General features: G+C 40.5%; 1 protein-coding gene across 4 annotated transcripts in view; it reads right to left on the minus strand.

Moving 5' to 3' along the window:
• LOC137375168 (folliculin-interacting protein 2-like) overlaps window positions 1-19,060 on the minus strand; it is a 132,884-nt gene that overhangs the window by 56,658 nt on the left and 57,166 nt on the right. For all 4 annotated transcript variants that reach the window (XM_068041930.1, XM_068041913.1, XM_068041939.1 and 1 more), the window contains 3 exons: window positions 7,368-7,490; window positions 6,407-6,507; window positions 5,797-5,868 (listed from right to left, as the gene is read on the minus strand). In XM_068041930.1, coding sequence (XP_067898031.1) covers window positions 5,797-5,868; window positions 6,407-6,507; window positions 7,368-7,490 — 296 coding nt within the window. The remainder of the gene's footprint in view (window positions 1-5,796; window positions 5,869-6,406; window positions 6,508-7,367; window positions 7,491-19,060) is intronic.

Here is a 19,060-nt window from a genome sequence, read left to right on the forward strand (position 1 = left end):
CAGCTATTGATAAAAAGTATTTCTCCTAATGGCACATGGTCACAGATGTATCATATTCCTGGCAATGTCTTTTGCGCATGAAAAATAGGAACATTCTCTGGGAACAGAATTTACTAAACCAGAGCAAGAATTTAAAAACCTTCTGCCTTTGTATTCTGTTTTACATCACAACACTATGGGACAACAACATGCAGAGAGAGCTGGCACAGGCACGATGGGACGAACAGCCTCCTTCTGCGCTCTAACAATTCCGTGTGCATGACTGATCCATCAGGCCAAAAATATATCTGGTTTGATCCACAGTCCATACAGAGTTAGAAATGCCTTCCTTAAATTTTAAGATGATGGGAATAGCTTAAGACAGACTGGTCAGCAACTGATAATCAAAACGAAGAGCACAGAGACAACTTTTTGTCATAAATAGAAAGTATTCTAATTTTAAGGTATCAGTGATTGACAGTTCAAGCTGCTTGAAAGTTTCACCCCCACCCCATTTGGTTACAAGAAAGGCAGTTTTGCCTAAATTTTTTGGACTTATTTTAGAAAGTTTTTAAAAAAATAAACAATTAGAAGTTTTTGAGTTATAACAATTTAATTTAGTCACAAATAGCTTTCAAAATATAAGAATCATAACAGTTACAAAGAAAGAGAAGCTGTCGGATAAATGTGAAGGACTCCGAAGATAATAACCATGATACCGTAATCAATACATCAGAGAGATGCAACTCTCACACTGGAGAGATGGAAACAGTTTGTTGAGCAGGATTCATCTTTGACCGACTGAGTTTTTCAGAAAAGCCCTTCTACTTAGAGAATAGACTTGGATTGAAATCATAATACGGTGCTGTTGGCTGCCAAACAGAAACTACCCATAGCATAGTTCAACGCCAAATTTTGAATTGGCTGAGGATTATGAGGCAAATTGATCCAGCTAAGGAAGAAATAATGGGAGCTTACCAGAAAAGTACAGTGATAATCATGGGGGATTTTAATCTACATATATAGACTGCAAAAATCAGATGGGCAAAGGTAGACTAGATGAGGAGTTCATAGAATGTTTTCCGGATAGTTTCTTAGAACAGCATGTGCTGGAGCCAGAGAGCAGCCTATACTAGATCTGGTATTGTGCAACGAGATGGGATTAATTAATGACCTCAGTGAAGGCGCCCCTAGGTAGCAGTGACCATAATACGATTGAACTTTACATTGTTTGACGGAGACAAGAGTGGGTCCAAAACTAGTATTTTAAACTTAAACAAGGGCAATTATGAGGGCATGAAAGCAGAGCTAGCAAAAATAAACTGGCAAATTAGGGTAAGGGATAAGTCAATAGAGATGCAGTGGCAGACATTTAAGGGGATATTTCAGAACACACAGAATAGATACATTCCGAGAAGAAATTCCAAGGGAGGTCCCACCATCCGTGGTTAATTAAAAAAGTTAAAGATAGTATCAAACTTAAAGAAAACGCATATAACTGTGCAAAGATGGGCAGCAAGTCAGAAGATATACAGAATATTTAAAAAAAAAGCAAAGAACTAAAAGATTAATAAGGAGGGAAAAATTAGAGCACAAGAGGAAGCTAGTTAGAAATATAAAATAGATAGTAAGAGTTTATACAGATATCTAAAAAAAGAAAAGTTAACAAAGTGAGCGTTGGTCCTATAGAAAGTGAGTGAGTCTGGGGAATTAAGGAGATGGCAGATGAATTGAACAGATATATTGCATCAGTCATCACTATAGAGGATACAAGTAACATCTTAGAATTAGCTGTAATTCAGGGGATGGAAGGGAGGGAGGAACTCAAGAAAATTGCAATCACCAGGGAAGTGGCACTGAGCAAGCTGTTGAAGCTGCAGGCTGACAAGTCCCCGGATTCTGATGGACTTCATCCTAGGACCTTAAAAGTGATTAGTGAGATAGTTGTGCATTGGTTTTAATTTTCCAAAATTCCCTAGATTCGGAGAAGGTTCCAATAGATTGGAAAAAAGTAAATGTAACTCCTTTATTCAAAAAGGGAGGGAGACAGAAAGCAGGAGACTACAGGCCAGTTAACTGGTCATAGGGAAGATGTGAGAAGCTATTAAAGACGTTGTGGTAGGACACTTAGAAAAGTTCAAATTAATCAGTCAACATGGTTTTGTGAAAGGGAAATCATGTTAAAACCAATTTATTGGAGTTCTTTGAGGAAGTAACATGTGCTGTGGATAAAGGGGAACCGATGGAAGTACTGTACTTAGATTTCCAGAAAGCATCTGATAAGGTGCCACATCCAAGGTTATTGCAGAAAATAAAAGCTCATGGTGTAGAGGGTAACATATTGGCATGGATGGAAGATTCACTAACTAACAGGGAACAAGAGAGTCGGCATAAATGGGTCACTTTCTGGTTGGCCAATGGTGTACCGCAGGCATCAGTGCTGGGGTTTCAGCTTTTTACAATTTACATAAATGACTTGGATGAAAGGACCGAAGGTATGGTTGCTAAATTTGCTGATGACACAAAGATAGGTAGGAAAATAGGTTGTGAAGTCATAAGGAGGCTAACAAAGGGATAGATAGGTTAAGTAAGTGGGCAAAGATCTGGCAAATGGAGTATAATTTGGGAAATGTGAAACTGTCCATTTTGGCAAGAAGAATAATGGTGAGAAATTGCAGAGCTCCGAGATACGTAGGGATCTGGGTGTCCGAATGCATAAATCACATAAGGTTAGTATGCAGGTACAGCAAGTAATTAGGAAAGCCAATAGGTTATCATTTATTGCAAGGGGAATGGAATACAAAAGTATGGAGGTGATGTTTCAGTTCTAGAGGACATTGGTGAGACCACATCTGGAATACGGTGTACAGTATTGGTCGCCTTATTTAAAGGAAGGATGTAATGCGTTGGAAGCAATTCAGAGAAGGTTTACCAGACTAATATCTGGAATGGGTTGGCTGTCTAATAAGGAAAGGTTAGACAGGATAGGCTTATATCCACTGGATTTAGAAGAATAACAGGTGACTTGATTGAAACATATAAGATCCTGAAGGATCTTGATAGGGTGGATGTGGAAAGGATGTTTCCCCTTGTGGGAGAATCTAGAACTAGGGGTCACTTTTTAAATATAAGGGGTTGCCTATTTAAGACCGAGATGAGGAGAAATTTTTTCTCAGGAGGTTTGAGAGTTTTTGGCACTCTTTCTCAAAAGGCAGTGGAAGCAGAGTCCTTGAATATTTTTAAAGCAGAAGTAGATAGATTCTGTATAAGCAAGGGGGTGAAAGGTCACCAGGGGTAGGCAGGAATGTGGAGTAATCAGTTCAGCCATGAACTTATTGAACAGTGGAGCAGGCTCAAGGGGCTGAGTGGCCTACGCTTTCTCCTAATTTGTATGTTCATTCGTATGTACGTTTGTATGTACTGTTGTAAAGCTGAAAGATATACAATTTTATCAATCACGGTCATCAACACGTCTATCACGAGCTACTGGTAGCCAACGTTGGCCTTTGAGTAGCTCGCATAATGCTCCCGAACACTCACATCATTAATCTTCACAACATCACAACAGGAAGAGGGAAACACGAATGAGTGGGGGGGGGGGAGGCTCCAAACGGCAAGGGCATGGCAGGTGAACTCGAGCAGCGAGCAAATGGAATGAGCAGCAAGCCGGGGGAAGAGGGCAGAGAAAAGAGAGTCTCCATTGACCAGGAGAGAAGGGGCAAAGAGAAGTGGCTATAGGGGGAAAGGCCTTTTGTGCCAAATTGAGCAGTGCCATCTTGATTACCAGCAGCGTTCTGAGACATCGCAAACGTCTCAGTCATTTGCGCACATGCGAGTAGTGCACCACTTAGTGGTGGCGTTGTCAGCAAATGCATTCTTTTCCTTTATCAGAAGTAGCTCTCACTCAGGAAAAGGTTGGCGGCCTGTGTTCCATAACAATTGTAGCAGGTCACAATGAAGCAATCTGGGCACAAATTAAGAGTAACTGAAATGGGAACTGTCTGGTGTAATCAGGGAATTTTAGTGACCGAGACATTCCATTATCTTATGGTGATCCATCCAGCATTAAGGGCAGGATGGCCAAAGGATCTGTAAATATTATGAATAATTGTTTTCTTGTACAACATGTTGGCAACAAAACTAATAGTTGAATACTGGACCTAGTTTTCAGTAATGACCATGATCTGTTATCAGACCTTCATAAGATTCAACATGATGCTACTGAAAATTTAATGTAGATCAGATTTTTAAGAGGGTTAAATTTGGCAAGACAGCAAATGATTTGAGCATGATTGATTGGTAGTTTTACAAGGCAGGAATAAAAGCAACGCTGAAAATACGTGGAAGGTTTTTAAAGCTATCTTTGTGCAAAGGGAAGCCGTGTATGGTCCTAGAGTTGAAAAGGCACATAGAAAAACAAACCAATTTTTGCCTAACAAATTAGACTTAAGCAGAAACACTTCCAGTCTTAAGGAAAATATGCAGGAGAACAAAGATGGGCAACAAAGCCAGCTCAAGGCAACAAAAACAGTTATCTAAGCTGCTAGAAAGGATACTGAAGAGTTCAGAGGTTAGGTGCAATAGTGAAAGCAAGGTCTTTTTCAGTTATCTTTGGAGGCAGAGGACCATCATGGGCTACACAAGGCCACTGAAGGATTCTTCAGAGCACATTCAAGTGGGTTCCCAGGATATGAGCACCCTGCATCAGCCATTGCTACTAAAGATAATGCAGGATCATCAATAAATCATAGGATTGATACCATAATTCGAAGTGTCAAAGTAGCTCCAGATTTAGTCTGGTTACAATTATTGATCTCAAAACGAACCAGATGGCTGGCCTGAGCAGCATTCACCTGAAGGCACTCAAAGAAATAGAGGGTGTGCTTGGTGAGCCACTTAATCATACTGAACAACTTACTGGGGTTTAGAATTGCTCCCAAGGACTGGACAGAGGTCCATTTAGTGCCAATATTTTAAATGCGCAACAAGTCAGAACTAGGAAATTACTAGCCCATTAGTCTTGCATTGATTACAGGGGGCACTAGATCATTAGAGGATGAAGGGATCATTACAGATGCTCAGCAGGATCACCTTGACAGTGATGGGGTTCTTGGGAAATCTCAACATGGTTTCTGGAAAAGATCCTGTCTCACCAACTCAGTTGAATCTTTTGTTCAAGTTACTAAGTTGGTGGATGTTGGAAACCCAGTTGATACTATGTTTCTTGATTTTCAAAAAGCATTTGACAAGGTGTCACAAAAAGTGCATTCCAATAGAAGGTAGTAATTAATTGTAGTGGTTCTGCAGGGGGTCTAATCATTAATTGAGTCCCTCAGGAACTGGTGTTAAGGTTGTAGTTCTTAATTTTTATTTATGATAGAAGAGGACATCAAGGGAAATGTCTGCATGTTTGTGGATGATGCAAAGATACATGTGAGTATAAAAGGACCAGAGATGAGAAAAATAGATTACAAGCTTATCTGATGCGGCAGGGAAATGAGCCTGTATCTGTCATACGCCTTTTAACGTACATAAATGTAGCATAATGCTTTTGGGTAGGGGCAACTCCAAGCACATGCACATCATGCTAAACTTGTATTAAAAAATTCAGAGAGATTCACAAGTCTTAGATGTCTGAACATTAAAACCGTCAATTACCATATGCACTGTGCTGATGTATGTGAAGGAAGGTTTGCAATACTCAATCGTGCCTTTTAAATCAGAGACACTTCAGTAAAACAAATCAGGTTTTGTTTTGTAGGTAAAAAAAAAAAACACACTTTATTCAAAGTAGAGTCACAAGTAGTCGAACCTTACATGTTTGAGCTTCCACCAACATTGCCCATTCTGGCAGAGAAAACTTTACTGATCATCAGCTGCGGGGGAGAGCTGAAGAGAAAAAAAACAATACTTCAGTCACCTTAATATCCGATTTGTTATACAGTCTGCCAGAAATTCACTTCTCATCAACGATGTTGACATTTAAAACTTTACAACTCCATAATTTGTATTTTACCGAAGAATCTCCAGCAACCAATACAAGTCAAATCATCAGAAATGTTCACGCTGATCTGACCAATAAACCTACCATCTCCAGTAATTGTAGTATACTATCAAAATATAGTATGCCATTTCCAGCAGGCACTGTTTTGTTACAAAGGGTATTTGTAATAGAATGGAAATTTCCAATAGAGAGCACAAAAGAATAATCTAGAACACGACGATCACTCAAGTTAATTTTTAAAAAAGGAATGCCTCAGAGTGCATCATAACGAACTGCAGTGTAAAAACAAGAGCATGAAGAGAAATTCAGTGAAATGGCCATTTTAATATCTCAAAAACAAAATTTAAATTGGCTGATCATATTGCTCCATTATTGTAAATGCAGCGTAATACAATTAGAGTGCCTTTCAGGTACATCTCTTACCGTATGTGATGTATTTTCAATGTAGAGCCTTTGTAACTCATTGCAACAGAGCCGAACATCATTTCCCCAAGCATGTTGACATCAGAAGCAGGACGAGAATACTGCAAACAAGAGCCCCCATGGACAATATTGCACATCATTCATGCAGGTTAACAAATGTAGCAGAACCCAGTTTCCAGTAATAATGCTTTTATACCTCATTAGCTCAGATGGAGCCTGTAGCCCAGGAGTGAAGAACCTCTCATTATTTCTTTTTGGCAGTGGATGTAACAGAGTCAGGAAGTGTTTACTCAATGAGTAGTTACTCAAAAAGGAAATTAGAAACAAAAACTTAATAGAAACAAGTATTTAATCAAAGGTAAATTAGGACCATTTTACTTCTGTATACTTAAGGATAAGAGTTAAAGAACAGCAATTGTTTTTCTTCTCATCCTTAAAGGAAGTATTTCAAGTAAATACTCAGGGATGACAAACACACAAATTCAGTAATTTTTATATAGGTTTCTAGGGATTTATTGCGCATCTCTAGTTGTACTGGGAGCGTGGTGGTGGTGGTGATGCTCCCACAATAGTGGGAGGTAGGGAATTCAAGGATATCAATCCAGCGACAATGAAGGAACAGTGGTGATGTGTTCATACAAGCAAAGAAAGGCTTGGAAAGGAAATCCACAGTAACTTACAATAAAAGTTACTGTAGATCACCCATTTTACGAAAACATTGCTGTAAACTGGGCCTACGGTTAATTTACATGGACATTTAAGACCCAAATTAAAGTCACCTCATGGGCTCCATAGTAGTGTTTATTGTACACCATAAAAAGGCTTCTTCACTCCAGTAGGCCACACTTCTTTCCTCCAATAAGTCATACCAAGTTACTCCATCTTACAATCCAGTTCTGAATTTCTACTCAATTTTGTCATCTACAATAGTAACACTTGCCACAAAAGTTCATCATCTTACCTGATACCTAGGCAGTTGCTCTTTTTTAGGAGCACTGAAAGAGGGGGAATTTTGGGTGCAGGTACCACTGCTACCTGTGTGGCAGCATTTTCCATGCAGCTTGGACAGATCATCTGAACTTTTCTAGAAAACAAGACATTAATTCAGTTTCAGGAATCTTCCTTTCATGTATTGTGCATTTTGATGTGTAACTCAATTATTCTGATATAAACTTCAGTATATTTAATATAAAACCTTTCGGGAGACAGAAAGGAATGAGCATACTTTACCTACAAAAGACAACTTGATTTTTTTATGTACAATCTTAATCCTTACAGAACTGCAATTGCATTTCTGAAGCAAAATGATGTCAATCACAATACATTTCATATCAATGTAAAACATGGAACAAGAGTCAACATTTCTTATGGGTTTGAAAGTTTAAAACAAAATGAAGATCTCTGATCCTGGCTACCCACTTTTCATCAAACCATTTCAGTTCTCACTTAGGATCCAGTGATTACTCTCCTTCCCCTACCACACTCCCCGATATAAAGTAGTTTTAAACGTTCTAAGTTTTAAGACAAGTAGAAATCAAGTTTTGTTACAGCCTGAAAGGTCAATATTAGGGTTTGACACCCAAAGCATTATCAGCAAACTGGCATTAAACAGACAGTATGATAGCAAGATTAGCTGGTTTGAGAAATGGGAAAATTTACATTTATACACTATGGAATGTGCTTCTGGATTTAAACACAAGGCCCACCATTGTGCAGAATAGAGATAGCTTTACTTTGCACTTGCCTTTTGTAACTAGATTCAAGATACTCTGCTGACCTAGCTAGAAATCGTTTCTAATCTTCATTGCTAACATCCCCTTGAGAAAATAAAAGTGCACAGAAAACTCAGCAGTATAGTACTACATTAGAAGTTATAAGAAATAGAAAATACTGTGATGTTAGAGAAAGGATCACGACCTGCCTCAGACATCTAGTGAGTAGCATTCACAGAAAGGCCAACAGGATGTGTGACTCAATTAAAGGGAGAAATGAAGATAAAACACCCTACTCAGGCCCCCTTCCCTCACCTTTTTCCAATACATTGATGACTATCAATGCCACTTCCAGCTTTCACCCTGAACTGGCAAACTTCATCAACTTTCCTTCCAATTTTCACCCTTCTCTCCTCTTCACACGGTCCAACTCTGACACTTCCCTTCCTCAACTTCTCCGTCTCCATTTCTGGGGATAGGCTGTCTACTAATATTCATTACAAGCCTTCCGACTCCCACGGCTACCTTCACTTCCTCACACCCTGTTTCCTGTAAGGACTCCATCCCATTCTCCAATTTCTCCATCTCAGACACATCTATTCTGATGATGCAGCCTTCCAAAACGGCGCTTCAGACATGTCTCCCTTATTCCTCAACTGAGGATTTCCCCCACCACGGTAGTTGACAGGGCCCTCAACCACGTCCAACCTATTGCCTGCACTTCTGCCCTCACCCCTTCCCCTCCCTTCCAGAACCGCAACAAGGTTCCCCTTGTCTTCACTTTCCACCCCAGCAGCCTCCACAACCAAGAGGATCATCCTCCGCCATTTCTGTGACCTCCAGCATGATGCCACCACCAAACACATCTTCCCTTTCCCCTCCAGTCAGCATTCCGAAGTGAACGTCCCCTCCGCAACACCCCAGTCCACTCCTCCATCATCCCTGACACCTCACCCCTTTCCACGGCACTTTCCCATGCAATCACATGAGGTATAACACCTGCCCTGTTACCTCCTCTCTCCTCACCGTCCAATGCCCCAAACATTCCTTCCAGGTGAAGCAGCAATTTACTTGTACTTCCTTCAATTTAGTATACTGTATTCGCTGCTTACAATGCGGTTGCCTCTACACTGGGGAGACCAAACGCAGATTGCATGGCTGCTTTGTGGAACACCTCCGCTCAGTCCGAAAGCCTGACCCTGTGCTTGCCATTTCAACACCCGCCCCCAGCTCTCATCCCCACATTTCTGTCTTTGGCCTGCTCCAGTGTTCCAGTGAACAGCAACGCATGCTCAAGGAGCAGCATCTGATCTTTCGATTAGGCACTCTACAGCGTTCCAGACTGAACATTGAATTCAATAACTTCAGAGCATGACTGGTCTTTTTTTTTTTAATTTAATTTTTTTAACCATGTGCCTGCTTTTCATTTTGACAGAGCTCTCATTATTCTGCCATGAACACTCTCTGGACTAATACTTTGTCTTTCACCACAAGCATTAACACACTCTTTGCCCTAGGACAGCTTTGTTACTTAATCTCTCCTGCCCTTTGTCCTATCAAACACCTTCCCCTTGGCTCACTTCCCCACTACCCCCATCCTTCACTTGTTTAAAATCAAATTCTTTTCTAATCTTCGCCAGTTTTGACAAAAGGTCATGGACCTGAAATTTTAACTCTGCTTCTCTCTCTACAGATGCTGCCAGATCTGCTGAGTATTTCCAACAGTTTTTATTTCAGATTTCCAGCATCCGCTGTATATTTTCCTTTTAAGATAAAACATTGATTTGCCCCTATAAATGTGCAGAGTGAGCATTTGTCTTTAGACAAATTTGCTGCTCAATTGTTTTGTATGTTCCAAGCTTTTAAAAGTATAATTATAAATTAATTCCATCAGCAACCTACATCTTGAAGTTAATAGACGAATAGTAATGAAGAATCTGAGATTTATACACAACATTAAAAGGAAATTCATAAAAATTCCTAAAAGCATTAGGTTTCATTATAGAAAGAGGCAAATAAGTATGCTGACTACTGAACCTATCTGGCATTTGCTTCAGAATTAAAGGCAAACATTTTTTTTTAAAAAGCTATGAACCAAGTTTACATACAGAACAAGGCCAACACTTATCAGAATACATGATTCGGCAAAAGCTACACTTTGAATTCCAGCTCAAATCACTGGAACGCACCTTTGGAACCAAAATCTTACAGCAATGAAGGAGGCCATTCTGCCCATTGTGCCTATGCCAACTCTTTGAAAGAGGTATCCAATTACTCCCACACCCCTTGCTCTTTCCTTAGAACAATACTTTTTTTTCCCTTTTCAAATACATATTGAATCTGTTTCAATCACCCTTTCAGGCAATGCATTCGAGATCATAATCACTTTAAAAAAAATCTCACCTCCTCTCTGGTTCTTTTACTCATTATCTTAAACTTGTGTCCTCTGGTAATTGACCCTCCTGCCAGTGGAAACAATTTCTCCTTTTTAACTATTAAAATCCCTCATAATTTTGAACACTTCTATTAAACCCAGCTTTAAACCTCTCTGCTCCAGAACAAATCGGAGTCTCTAATCTCGCCACGTAACTTAAATCCCTCATACTTTCATCATTCTGGTAAATCTTCTTTGCACCCTCTCCAAGGTCTTGACATTCATCCTAAAATGTGATGCCCAGAACTGGACACAACACTCCAGCCAAGGCCTAACCACTGATTTATAAAGGTTTACCATAACCTCATTGCTCATTCCTCTACTAATTAAGCCAAGGATCCTTGTGCTTTAACAGCTTTATCCTGTCACCTTCAAAGATTTGTGTATGCAATCCTCTAGGTGTTTCTGCTCCTGCACCCCCTTTAAAGTTGTAACAGTTGGTTCATATTGCTTTACTTAATTCATCCAACCAAAATGCATTACCTCACATCTCTGCACTTAACGTAATCTGCCAAGTGTCTGCCCATGTTAACAGTCTACGCATGTCCTCTTGAAGTCTATTACCATCCTCCTCACGGTATACTACATTCCCAAGTTTTGGGCCATCTGCAAACCTCAAAATTATGCCCTTTATAAGGAACACAAGAAATAGGAGAAGACGACCATATGGCCCATCGAAACTGCTCTGTCATTCAATACGATCATGGCTGATCTTGGGCTTCAATTCCACTTTCCTGCCCAGTCCCCATATCCCTTGATTCCCTGAAAGACCAAAAATCTATCTATTCTAGCCTTAGATGTATAAAATGATGGAGCATCCACAACCCTCCGGAGTAGATAATTCCAAAAGATTCACAACCCTTTGAGTGAAGTAATTTCTCCTCAGCTCAGTCCTGAATGATTGACCCCTTATCCTGAGATTGTGTCCCCGTGTTCTAGATTCCCTGACCAGCGCGAACAATCTCTCAGCTTCTACCCCATCAGAAACTTGTATGTCTCAATTAGATCGCCTCTCATTCTTCTAAACTCCAGAGAATATAGGCCCAATTTACTCAGCCTCTCATCACAGGACAAGCCCCTCATCCCAGGGACCAATTTAGTAAATCTTCGCTGCACTGCCCCCAGTGCAAGTACATCCTTTCTTAAATGTGGAGACCAAAACTGCACACCGTATTCCAGGTGCAGCCTCACCAAAGCCCTGTACAACTTTAGTAACACTTCTTTATTCCTGTACTCCAATCCCCTTGCAATAAAGGTCAATATGCCATTTGTCTTCCCAATAGCCTGCTGCACCTGCACATTAACTTTGTCTGTTCCTTGTATGGGTACTCCCAAGTCTCTCTGAACATCAACACTTAGCAGTTTCAAACTTTGTAAAAAATATTCTGCTTTTCCACTTCCCTACATTATACTCCATTTGCCATCTTGTTGCCCACTCACTTAACCTGTCAATATCTCTTTGCAGCCTCTCTATATCCTCCCCGCAGCTTACATTTCAACCGAGCTTTGTATCAGCAAACTTAGATACATTACTTAGTTTAGTTTAGAGATACAGCACTGAAACAGGCCCTTCGGCCCACCGAGTCTGTGCCGACCATCAACCACCCATTTATACTAATCCTACACTAATCCCATATTCCTACCACATCCCCACTTGTCCCGATATTTTCCTACCACCTACCTATACTAGTGACAATTTATAATGGCCAATTTACCTACCAACCTGCAAGTCTTTTGGCTTGTGGGAGGAAACCGGAGCACCCGGAGAAAACCGACGCAGACACAGGGAGAACTTGCAAACTCCACACAGGCAGTACTCAGAATTGAACCCGGGTCGCTGGAGCTGTGAGGCTGCGGTGCTAACCACTGCGCCGCCCACATTACTCTCTCTCTTCATCCAAGTCATTAATATAGAGTGTAAATAGTTGAGGCTTCAGCACTGATCCTTGCAGCACCCCACTATTCACTGCCTGCCAACTTGAAAATGCCCCATTCATGCCCACTCTCTGCTTCCTGTGTCAATCAATCCCCCATCTAATACCCAATACCTCCAGCTAATCTATTACCCCAACACCATGAGCCCTCATCTTGCCTATTAATGTTTTATGTGGCACCTTATCGAATGCCTTTTGAAAATCCAGGTATACAACATCTACTGGTTCCCCTTTATCTACCCGACTAGTTACCTCCTCAAAAACTCTAATAAATCTGTCAAACAGGATGCCCCTTTAGAACAAGTCCGCATGGTTTTACTAATCATCCAAGTGCAACGTAAAGACTTATTTAATAATAGTTTCCAGCATCTTCCCAACGACTGATGTTAGGCTAACTGGCCTGTAGTTCCCTGTTTTCTCTCTACCTCCTTTCTTGAAAAGCGACATAACATTTGCCAACTTCCAAACTGATGGGGCCATTCCTGAATCTAAGGAATTCTTAAAAATTATAGCAAGCGCATCCACTATTTCTGAAGCTCTCTCTTTTAGAACCTTAGGATGTAGGCCATCTGGTTCCTGGGGACTTGTCAGATTTTAGTCCCTCAAGTTTCTCCAATACTTTTTCTTGGCTGAGATCAATATCCTTAATTTCCTCACTCTTTTTAGCCCCTAGGTTACTGCCTATTTCTGGTATGGAACTTGTGTCTTCTACTGTGAAGACAGACACAAAATATTTGTTCAATGCCTCTGCCATTTCCTCATTCCCCATGATAATTTCTGCTATCTCTGCCTCTAAGGGACCAATATCTATTTTAGCTACTCTCTTCCTTTTTATGTACTTATAAAAGCTCTTAGAATCTGTTTTTATATTGCTGGCTAGTTACGAATTCTATTTTTTCCCTTTTTATCAACTTTTTGGTGGCCCTTTGCTGCTTTCTAAAACACTCCCAATCCTCAGACTTGCTACTATTTTTTGCAACATTGTAAGCCTCTTCTTTTAGTCTAATACTCTCCTTAACTTCCAGAGTGAACCACTGATGGGGCTTTCTTGACGAGTTTTTGGTTGGAATGTACTTTTGTTGAACCCTTTGAATTGTTTCTTTTAAATGGTTCCCACTGTTCATTTACTGCCATACCTTCCAGTCTATTTACCCAATTAACCTTAGCCTGTTCTCCCCTCATACCTTCGTAATTGGCTTTAAGTTTAGGATTCTTGTTTCTGATTGAAATACATCTCTTTCAAACTTAACATGAAATTCAATGGTATTATGACCAGTATTTCCCATTTTACTATGACATTGCTTATTAACCCTGCTTCATTACACAATATGAGACTTGAGATAGCTTTATCCCTCGTCAGTTCTACAACATATTTTTTCCAAGAAACTGTTAGGAAAGCATTCTACAAATTCATCTTCTGGACCACTATTGCCAATTTGATTGTCCCAGCCTATATGCAGATTAAAGTTCCCCACAATTAATACATTACTTTTTCTACATGCTCCAAAAATTTCCCATTTAACATTCTGTCCAATAATATAACTACTGTTAGGGGCCTGTAAACTGCTCCCACCTGTGTTTTCTGACTCCTGCTATTCCTAATTTCCACCCAAACTGATTCTACTTCATGATCTTCTGAGGCCAGATCCCTCCTTATTAATGTCCTTATGCTATCCTTCACTATCAGGGCTACCCCTCCTCCTTTGCCATTCTGTCTGTCCCTCCGAAATATTGTGTACCCTGGAATATTTATTTCCCAGCCTCATCGCTTTATAACCATGTCTTGGTATTGGCAATTAGATCCAGATCATTTATCTCTATTCGTGCCACTAGTTCAACTATCTTATTCCAGATGTTTCGTGCATTCAGATGAAGGAACTTGAACTTCATATATTTACCTCCATTTCCTGCAATGACCTTGTTTGCCAATGCACAATTTTTGTTGAACTGTCCCTTCCTGTTCCATTCTGGTGGGAGTTACCCACATCACTATCCTGCTCCGATGCCCTGACCTCTCTCTTTGGATTTCTAAATTTCCCTGTACCCAAACCCATTTCCCCTGCCCCCCCCCACCAATATTAGTTTAAAGCCCTATCCACCGCCCTAGTTAGGCGATTAGCCAGTACACTGGTTCCAGCCTATTCAAGTGAAGCCCATCCCAACGGAATAGTTCCCTTTTCCTTGAGTACTGATGCCAGTGCCCCAAGAATTGAAACCTCTTCCCACAGCACTCTTTGAGCCACACATTTACACCCAAGCTCAGGTTATTATTGTACATCAAAAAAGGCAGTGGTCCCAATACCAACCCCAGAAGACACCACTGTATACTTCAAGTCTGAAGAAAGACAGTTGACTATTACTCTCAGTCTCTTAGCCAACTCCACATCCATGCTGCTACTGCCCTTTTAATCCCATGGGCTTCAAAGTTTTGATCTATGTAAGCACTTGACACTTGCTATTTTTAAAAAAACTGGGAAGGAGCTATTGGAGATTCTCAATACGGCTTCTGGAATAAAAATGGCTCTCAAACGTGTTAAATTTTTTGAGAAAGTTATTATGTAGGCGCATGCAGGCATTCCAGTTGACACTGACATTGAGTATTGATTTTCAAAGAAGTTTTTAAACAAGATGCTGCAAAATAAAAGTTACCAAATAATGTTGAGTACTGCAGGTTTGGTGAGCAGATTTTGGGCTGGATAAGGATTAGATTGCATTCCCAGATGGGAAATGGTTGTTGATCATACTGGTTATGCATGAGAACCAACTGCTACAGGAGACCCACAGGAATCATTGGCAGGACTAGTATATTTCACCATCTTCATCACCATTCTGGGTCGAGGCATTGAAGGAATTGCCCGCAAGTTCATGGATGATGCAAAGTTAAAGGAATGAAAGCTTAGATGAGAGAGTCTGCATCTAGCAGGTGATATTTAATATCGGTAAATATATAACATTATGCACATGTGTACACTATCCAGGGTTGTGTGTTGAAGACTGCTAGATAGGAGAAAAATCTGTATGTTGCACTGCATGAATCCTTCAAAATAAAGACCAGTGCTGCAAAAGTAAATAGTGTTAGGTTGTATTGCCAGGATAATTAATGACACATATAGACTATCTTTGTAACAGGCCTTGTTCAGACTTCATTTAGAATTCTATCTCCAGCTTTAGTCTTCTCACATGATGGGTGAGAGGCACCCTGGAAAAAGGCTTAAAGGAAGATCACTATATTAACACCTCGTTTAAAATGCCATCAACTATCACAATAGACCTTGAAAGCTTAGGATTTGTATTTTAGTAAAACAAACTGAGGTGACAATCAGATCAGCCATGATCTTATTGAATGGTGGAGCAGGCTCAAGGGGCCGAATGGCCTACTCATGATCCTAATTCGTATGTATGTTCGTATGGGTTGCATTCCCTTGAGATCAGAAGGTTGAAAGATGATCTCTTTCAGGCTTTTTAAAATGGTAAGTTCCAATCGTGTAGATACAGAGAAGCTGTTTCCATAGTGTGGAAATCCAGAACAAGGGGCCTGGCAAATCAGGCTAAGGGTTAGATCAATAGAGATGCAGTGGCAGACATTTAAAGGGGATATTTCAGAATACACAGAATAGATTTCAAATAGAAAGAAAAATTCTAAAGGTGGGACCCACCATCCGTGGTTAACCAAAAAAGTTAAAGATAGCGACGTGCAGGCCCCTACCTGCCAAGAATGAGGCATATTAATTTTGCCACATGGACATCAAATTTAAAATTGCTGCTGGGAAGAAGCAAAGGCCTGTTACAAGGGGTTGCCAGGCCCTTGGCTAGAAAGACATTTTTGCATATTAACAGACTGTGTGTAGACAAAGGACCATCCCCTGACACACACACTACACAGAGCCAAGACATGGTCAGACCAGTTGGTCACATAACTAACCAGCTGCTGCAAAATTTGAACTGAGTTTTAAATTGGGGAGACGGTGTTTGAGAAAGCAGAATGCTCCGGAACTGAAGACCTCCCTGTCTATCTGCCTGCTCCCTTCTCTTTCGCATGGAATTCCAAAAAAACCCACTGATGACATAGGAACCCCAAGAGAGAAAAGCCTCCTACAATGAACAAGGTTTAAGAAGAAGCCCCAACGAAAAGCAAGATCCAGCTACAATCAGTGAGCTCAAAGACCCGTAACAAAAACTCTTCAGATATTGCCTCAAAATTTTGCACTTTATTTCTTCTGCTCTTTTTTTGTCCCCTTCTGCATGTGCGTATTGCATATGCATGCCAGTGTGGGCGTTAACCGAATTAGAGTTTAAGTTAAATAAAATTTTAAACTCTTTAAACTTAAGAAAACCTGTGTGCGTACTGGTTTCTTTACCTTATAATTGGAAATCGGTGAACAAGGATTCACCAAGGGGGAGCTAAAAAAAAGTGTTTAAAATAAAGCCCTATTACAGCAAGACCAGGTGAAGGCAGAAAGGAAACTGGAGATCTCTTTCTTACCTGGTCGTAACAGTAGCATCAAACTTGAAAAAGCCTATAACTGCGCAACGAAGGGAGGCACATCAGAAGTTTGGCCAGAATATAAAAAACTGCAAAGAATGACTAAAAGATTGATAAGGAAGGTAAAATTAGAGTACGAGAGAAAGTTAACAAGAAATATAAAGACAGATGGTAAGAGTTTCTAAAGATTTTGTTTTTAAAAAGTTAACGAAGTGAGCATTGGTCCAATAGAAAGTGAGTCTGGAGAATTAATAATGGATAATAAAGGAGATGGCAAATGAACTAAACAGGTATTTTGCATCGGTCTTCACTATTGAGGATTCAAAATAACATCTCCGTATTAGCTTTAGTCAGGAAATGGAAGGGAGGGAGGAACTCAAGAAAATTACAATCACCAGGGAAGTGGTACTGAATAAATTGTTGGAGCTGTGGCTGACAAGTCCTCGGGTCCTGATGGACTTCATCCTAGGGTGTTAAAAGTGGCTAGTGAGATAATTGATGCGTTAGTTTTAATTTTCCAAAATTCCCTAGATTCAGGGAAGGTTCCGTTAGATTGGAAACAGAGAATGTAACTCCTTTAATTCAAAGGGAGGGAGACAGAAAGCAGGAAACTACAGGTCAGTTAGCTTAACATCTGTCATAGGGAAAATGTTAGAAGCCATTATTAAAAATGTTATAGCAGAGCATTTAGAAAAATTCAAGGTAGTCAGGCAGAGTCAACATGGTTTTGTGAAAGGGAAATCATGTTTACCCAATTTATTGGAGCTGTGGCAAACAGAGTATAACGTGGGAAAGTGTGAAATTGTCCACTTTGGCAGGAAGAATAAAAAAAGTATATTATCTAAATGGTGAAAGATTACACAACTCCGAGATGCAGAGGGATCTGGGCGTCCTAGTGCATGAATCGCAAAAGGTTAGTATGCGGGTACAGCACACAATTAAGAAAGCTAATAGAACTTTGTTTATTGCAAGGGGCATTAAATACAAAAGTAGGGAGGTTATGCTTCAGCAATACAGGGCATTGGTGAGACCGCATCTGGAGTACTGTGTACAGTACTGGTCTCTTTATTTAAGGAAGGATGTAAATGCATTGGAGGCAGTACAGAGAAGGTTTACTACACTAATACCTGGAATGGACTGGCTGTCTTCCGAGGAAAGATTGGACAGGCTAGGCTTGCATCCACTGGAATTTAGTAGAGTAAAAGGCGACTTGATTGAAACATACAAGATCCTGAGGGGTCTTGACAGGGTAGATGTGGAAAGGATGTTTCCCCATGTGGGAGAATCTAGAACTAGGGGGCACGGTTTAAAAATAAGGGGTCGTCTATTTAAGACAGAGATGAGGAGAAATTTTTTCTCTAAGGGTCGTGAGTCTTTGGAATTCTCTTCCTCAAAAGGCGCTGGAAGCAGAGTCTTTGAATATTTTTAAGGCAGAGGTTGATAGATTCTTGATAAGCAAGGGATTGGAAGGTTATCGGGGGTAACTGGAAATTGGAGTAGTCAGTTCAGCCATGAACTTATTGAATGGTGGAGCAGGCTCAAAGGGTTGCGTGGCCTACTCCTGCTTCTAATTCGTATGTAAGCCTCTGACAGCTCTCGTAGCCACAGTATTTATGTGGCTGCTCCAGTTCAGTTTCTGGTCAATGGTACCACCCCACCCCCCAAGATGTTGATAGTGAAGGATTCAGTGTTAGTTAGATTCTCTCTTGTTGGAGATGGTCATTGCCTGGCACTTGAGATGTAAATGTTACTTGCCACTTATCAGTCCAAGCCTGGATCCTGTCCAGATCTGGCTGCATGCAGGCATGGACTCCTTCCGTATCTGAGGAATCGCGAATGGTGTTGAACATTGAGCAATCGTCAGCGACCATCCCCATTTCTGACCTTATGATGGAGGCAAAGTCATTGAATAAGCAACTGAAGATGGTTCGGCTGAGGACACTACCTTGAGAAACTGCTGCAGTATTGCCCTGGGGCTGAGATGATTGGCCTCCAACAACTACAACCATCTTCCTTTGTGCTAGGTTTGAGTAACCAGTGGAAAGATTTCCTGCTGATTCCCATTGTCTTCAATTTGGCCAGGGATCCTTG

Source organism: Heterodontus francisci, chromosome 1, assembly GCF_036365525.1.
Source record: "Heterodontus francisci isolate sHetFra1 chromosome 1, sHetFra1.hap1, whole genome shotgun sequence".
Classification (NCBI taxonomy): Eukaryota; Metazoa; Chordata; class Chondrichthyes; order Heterodontiformes; family Heterodontidae; genus Heterodontus; species Heterodontus francisci.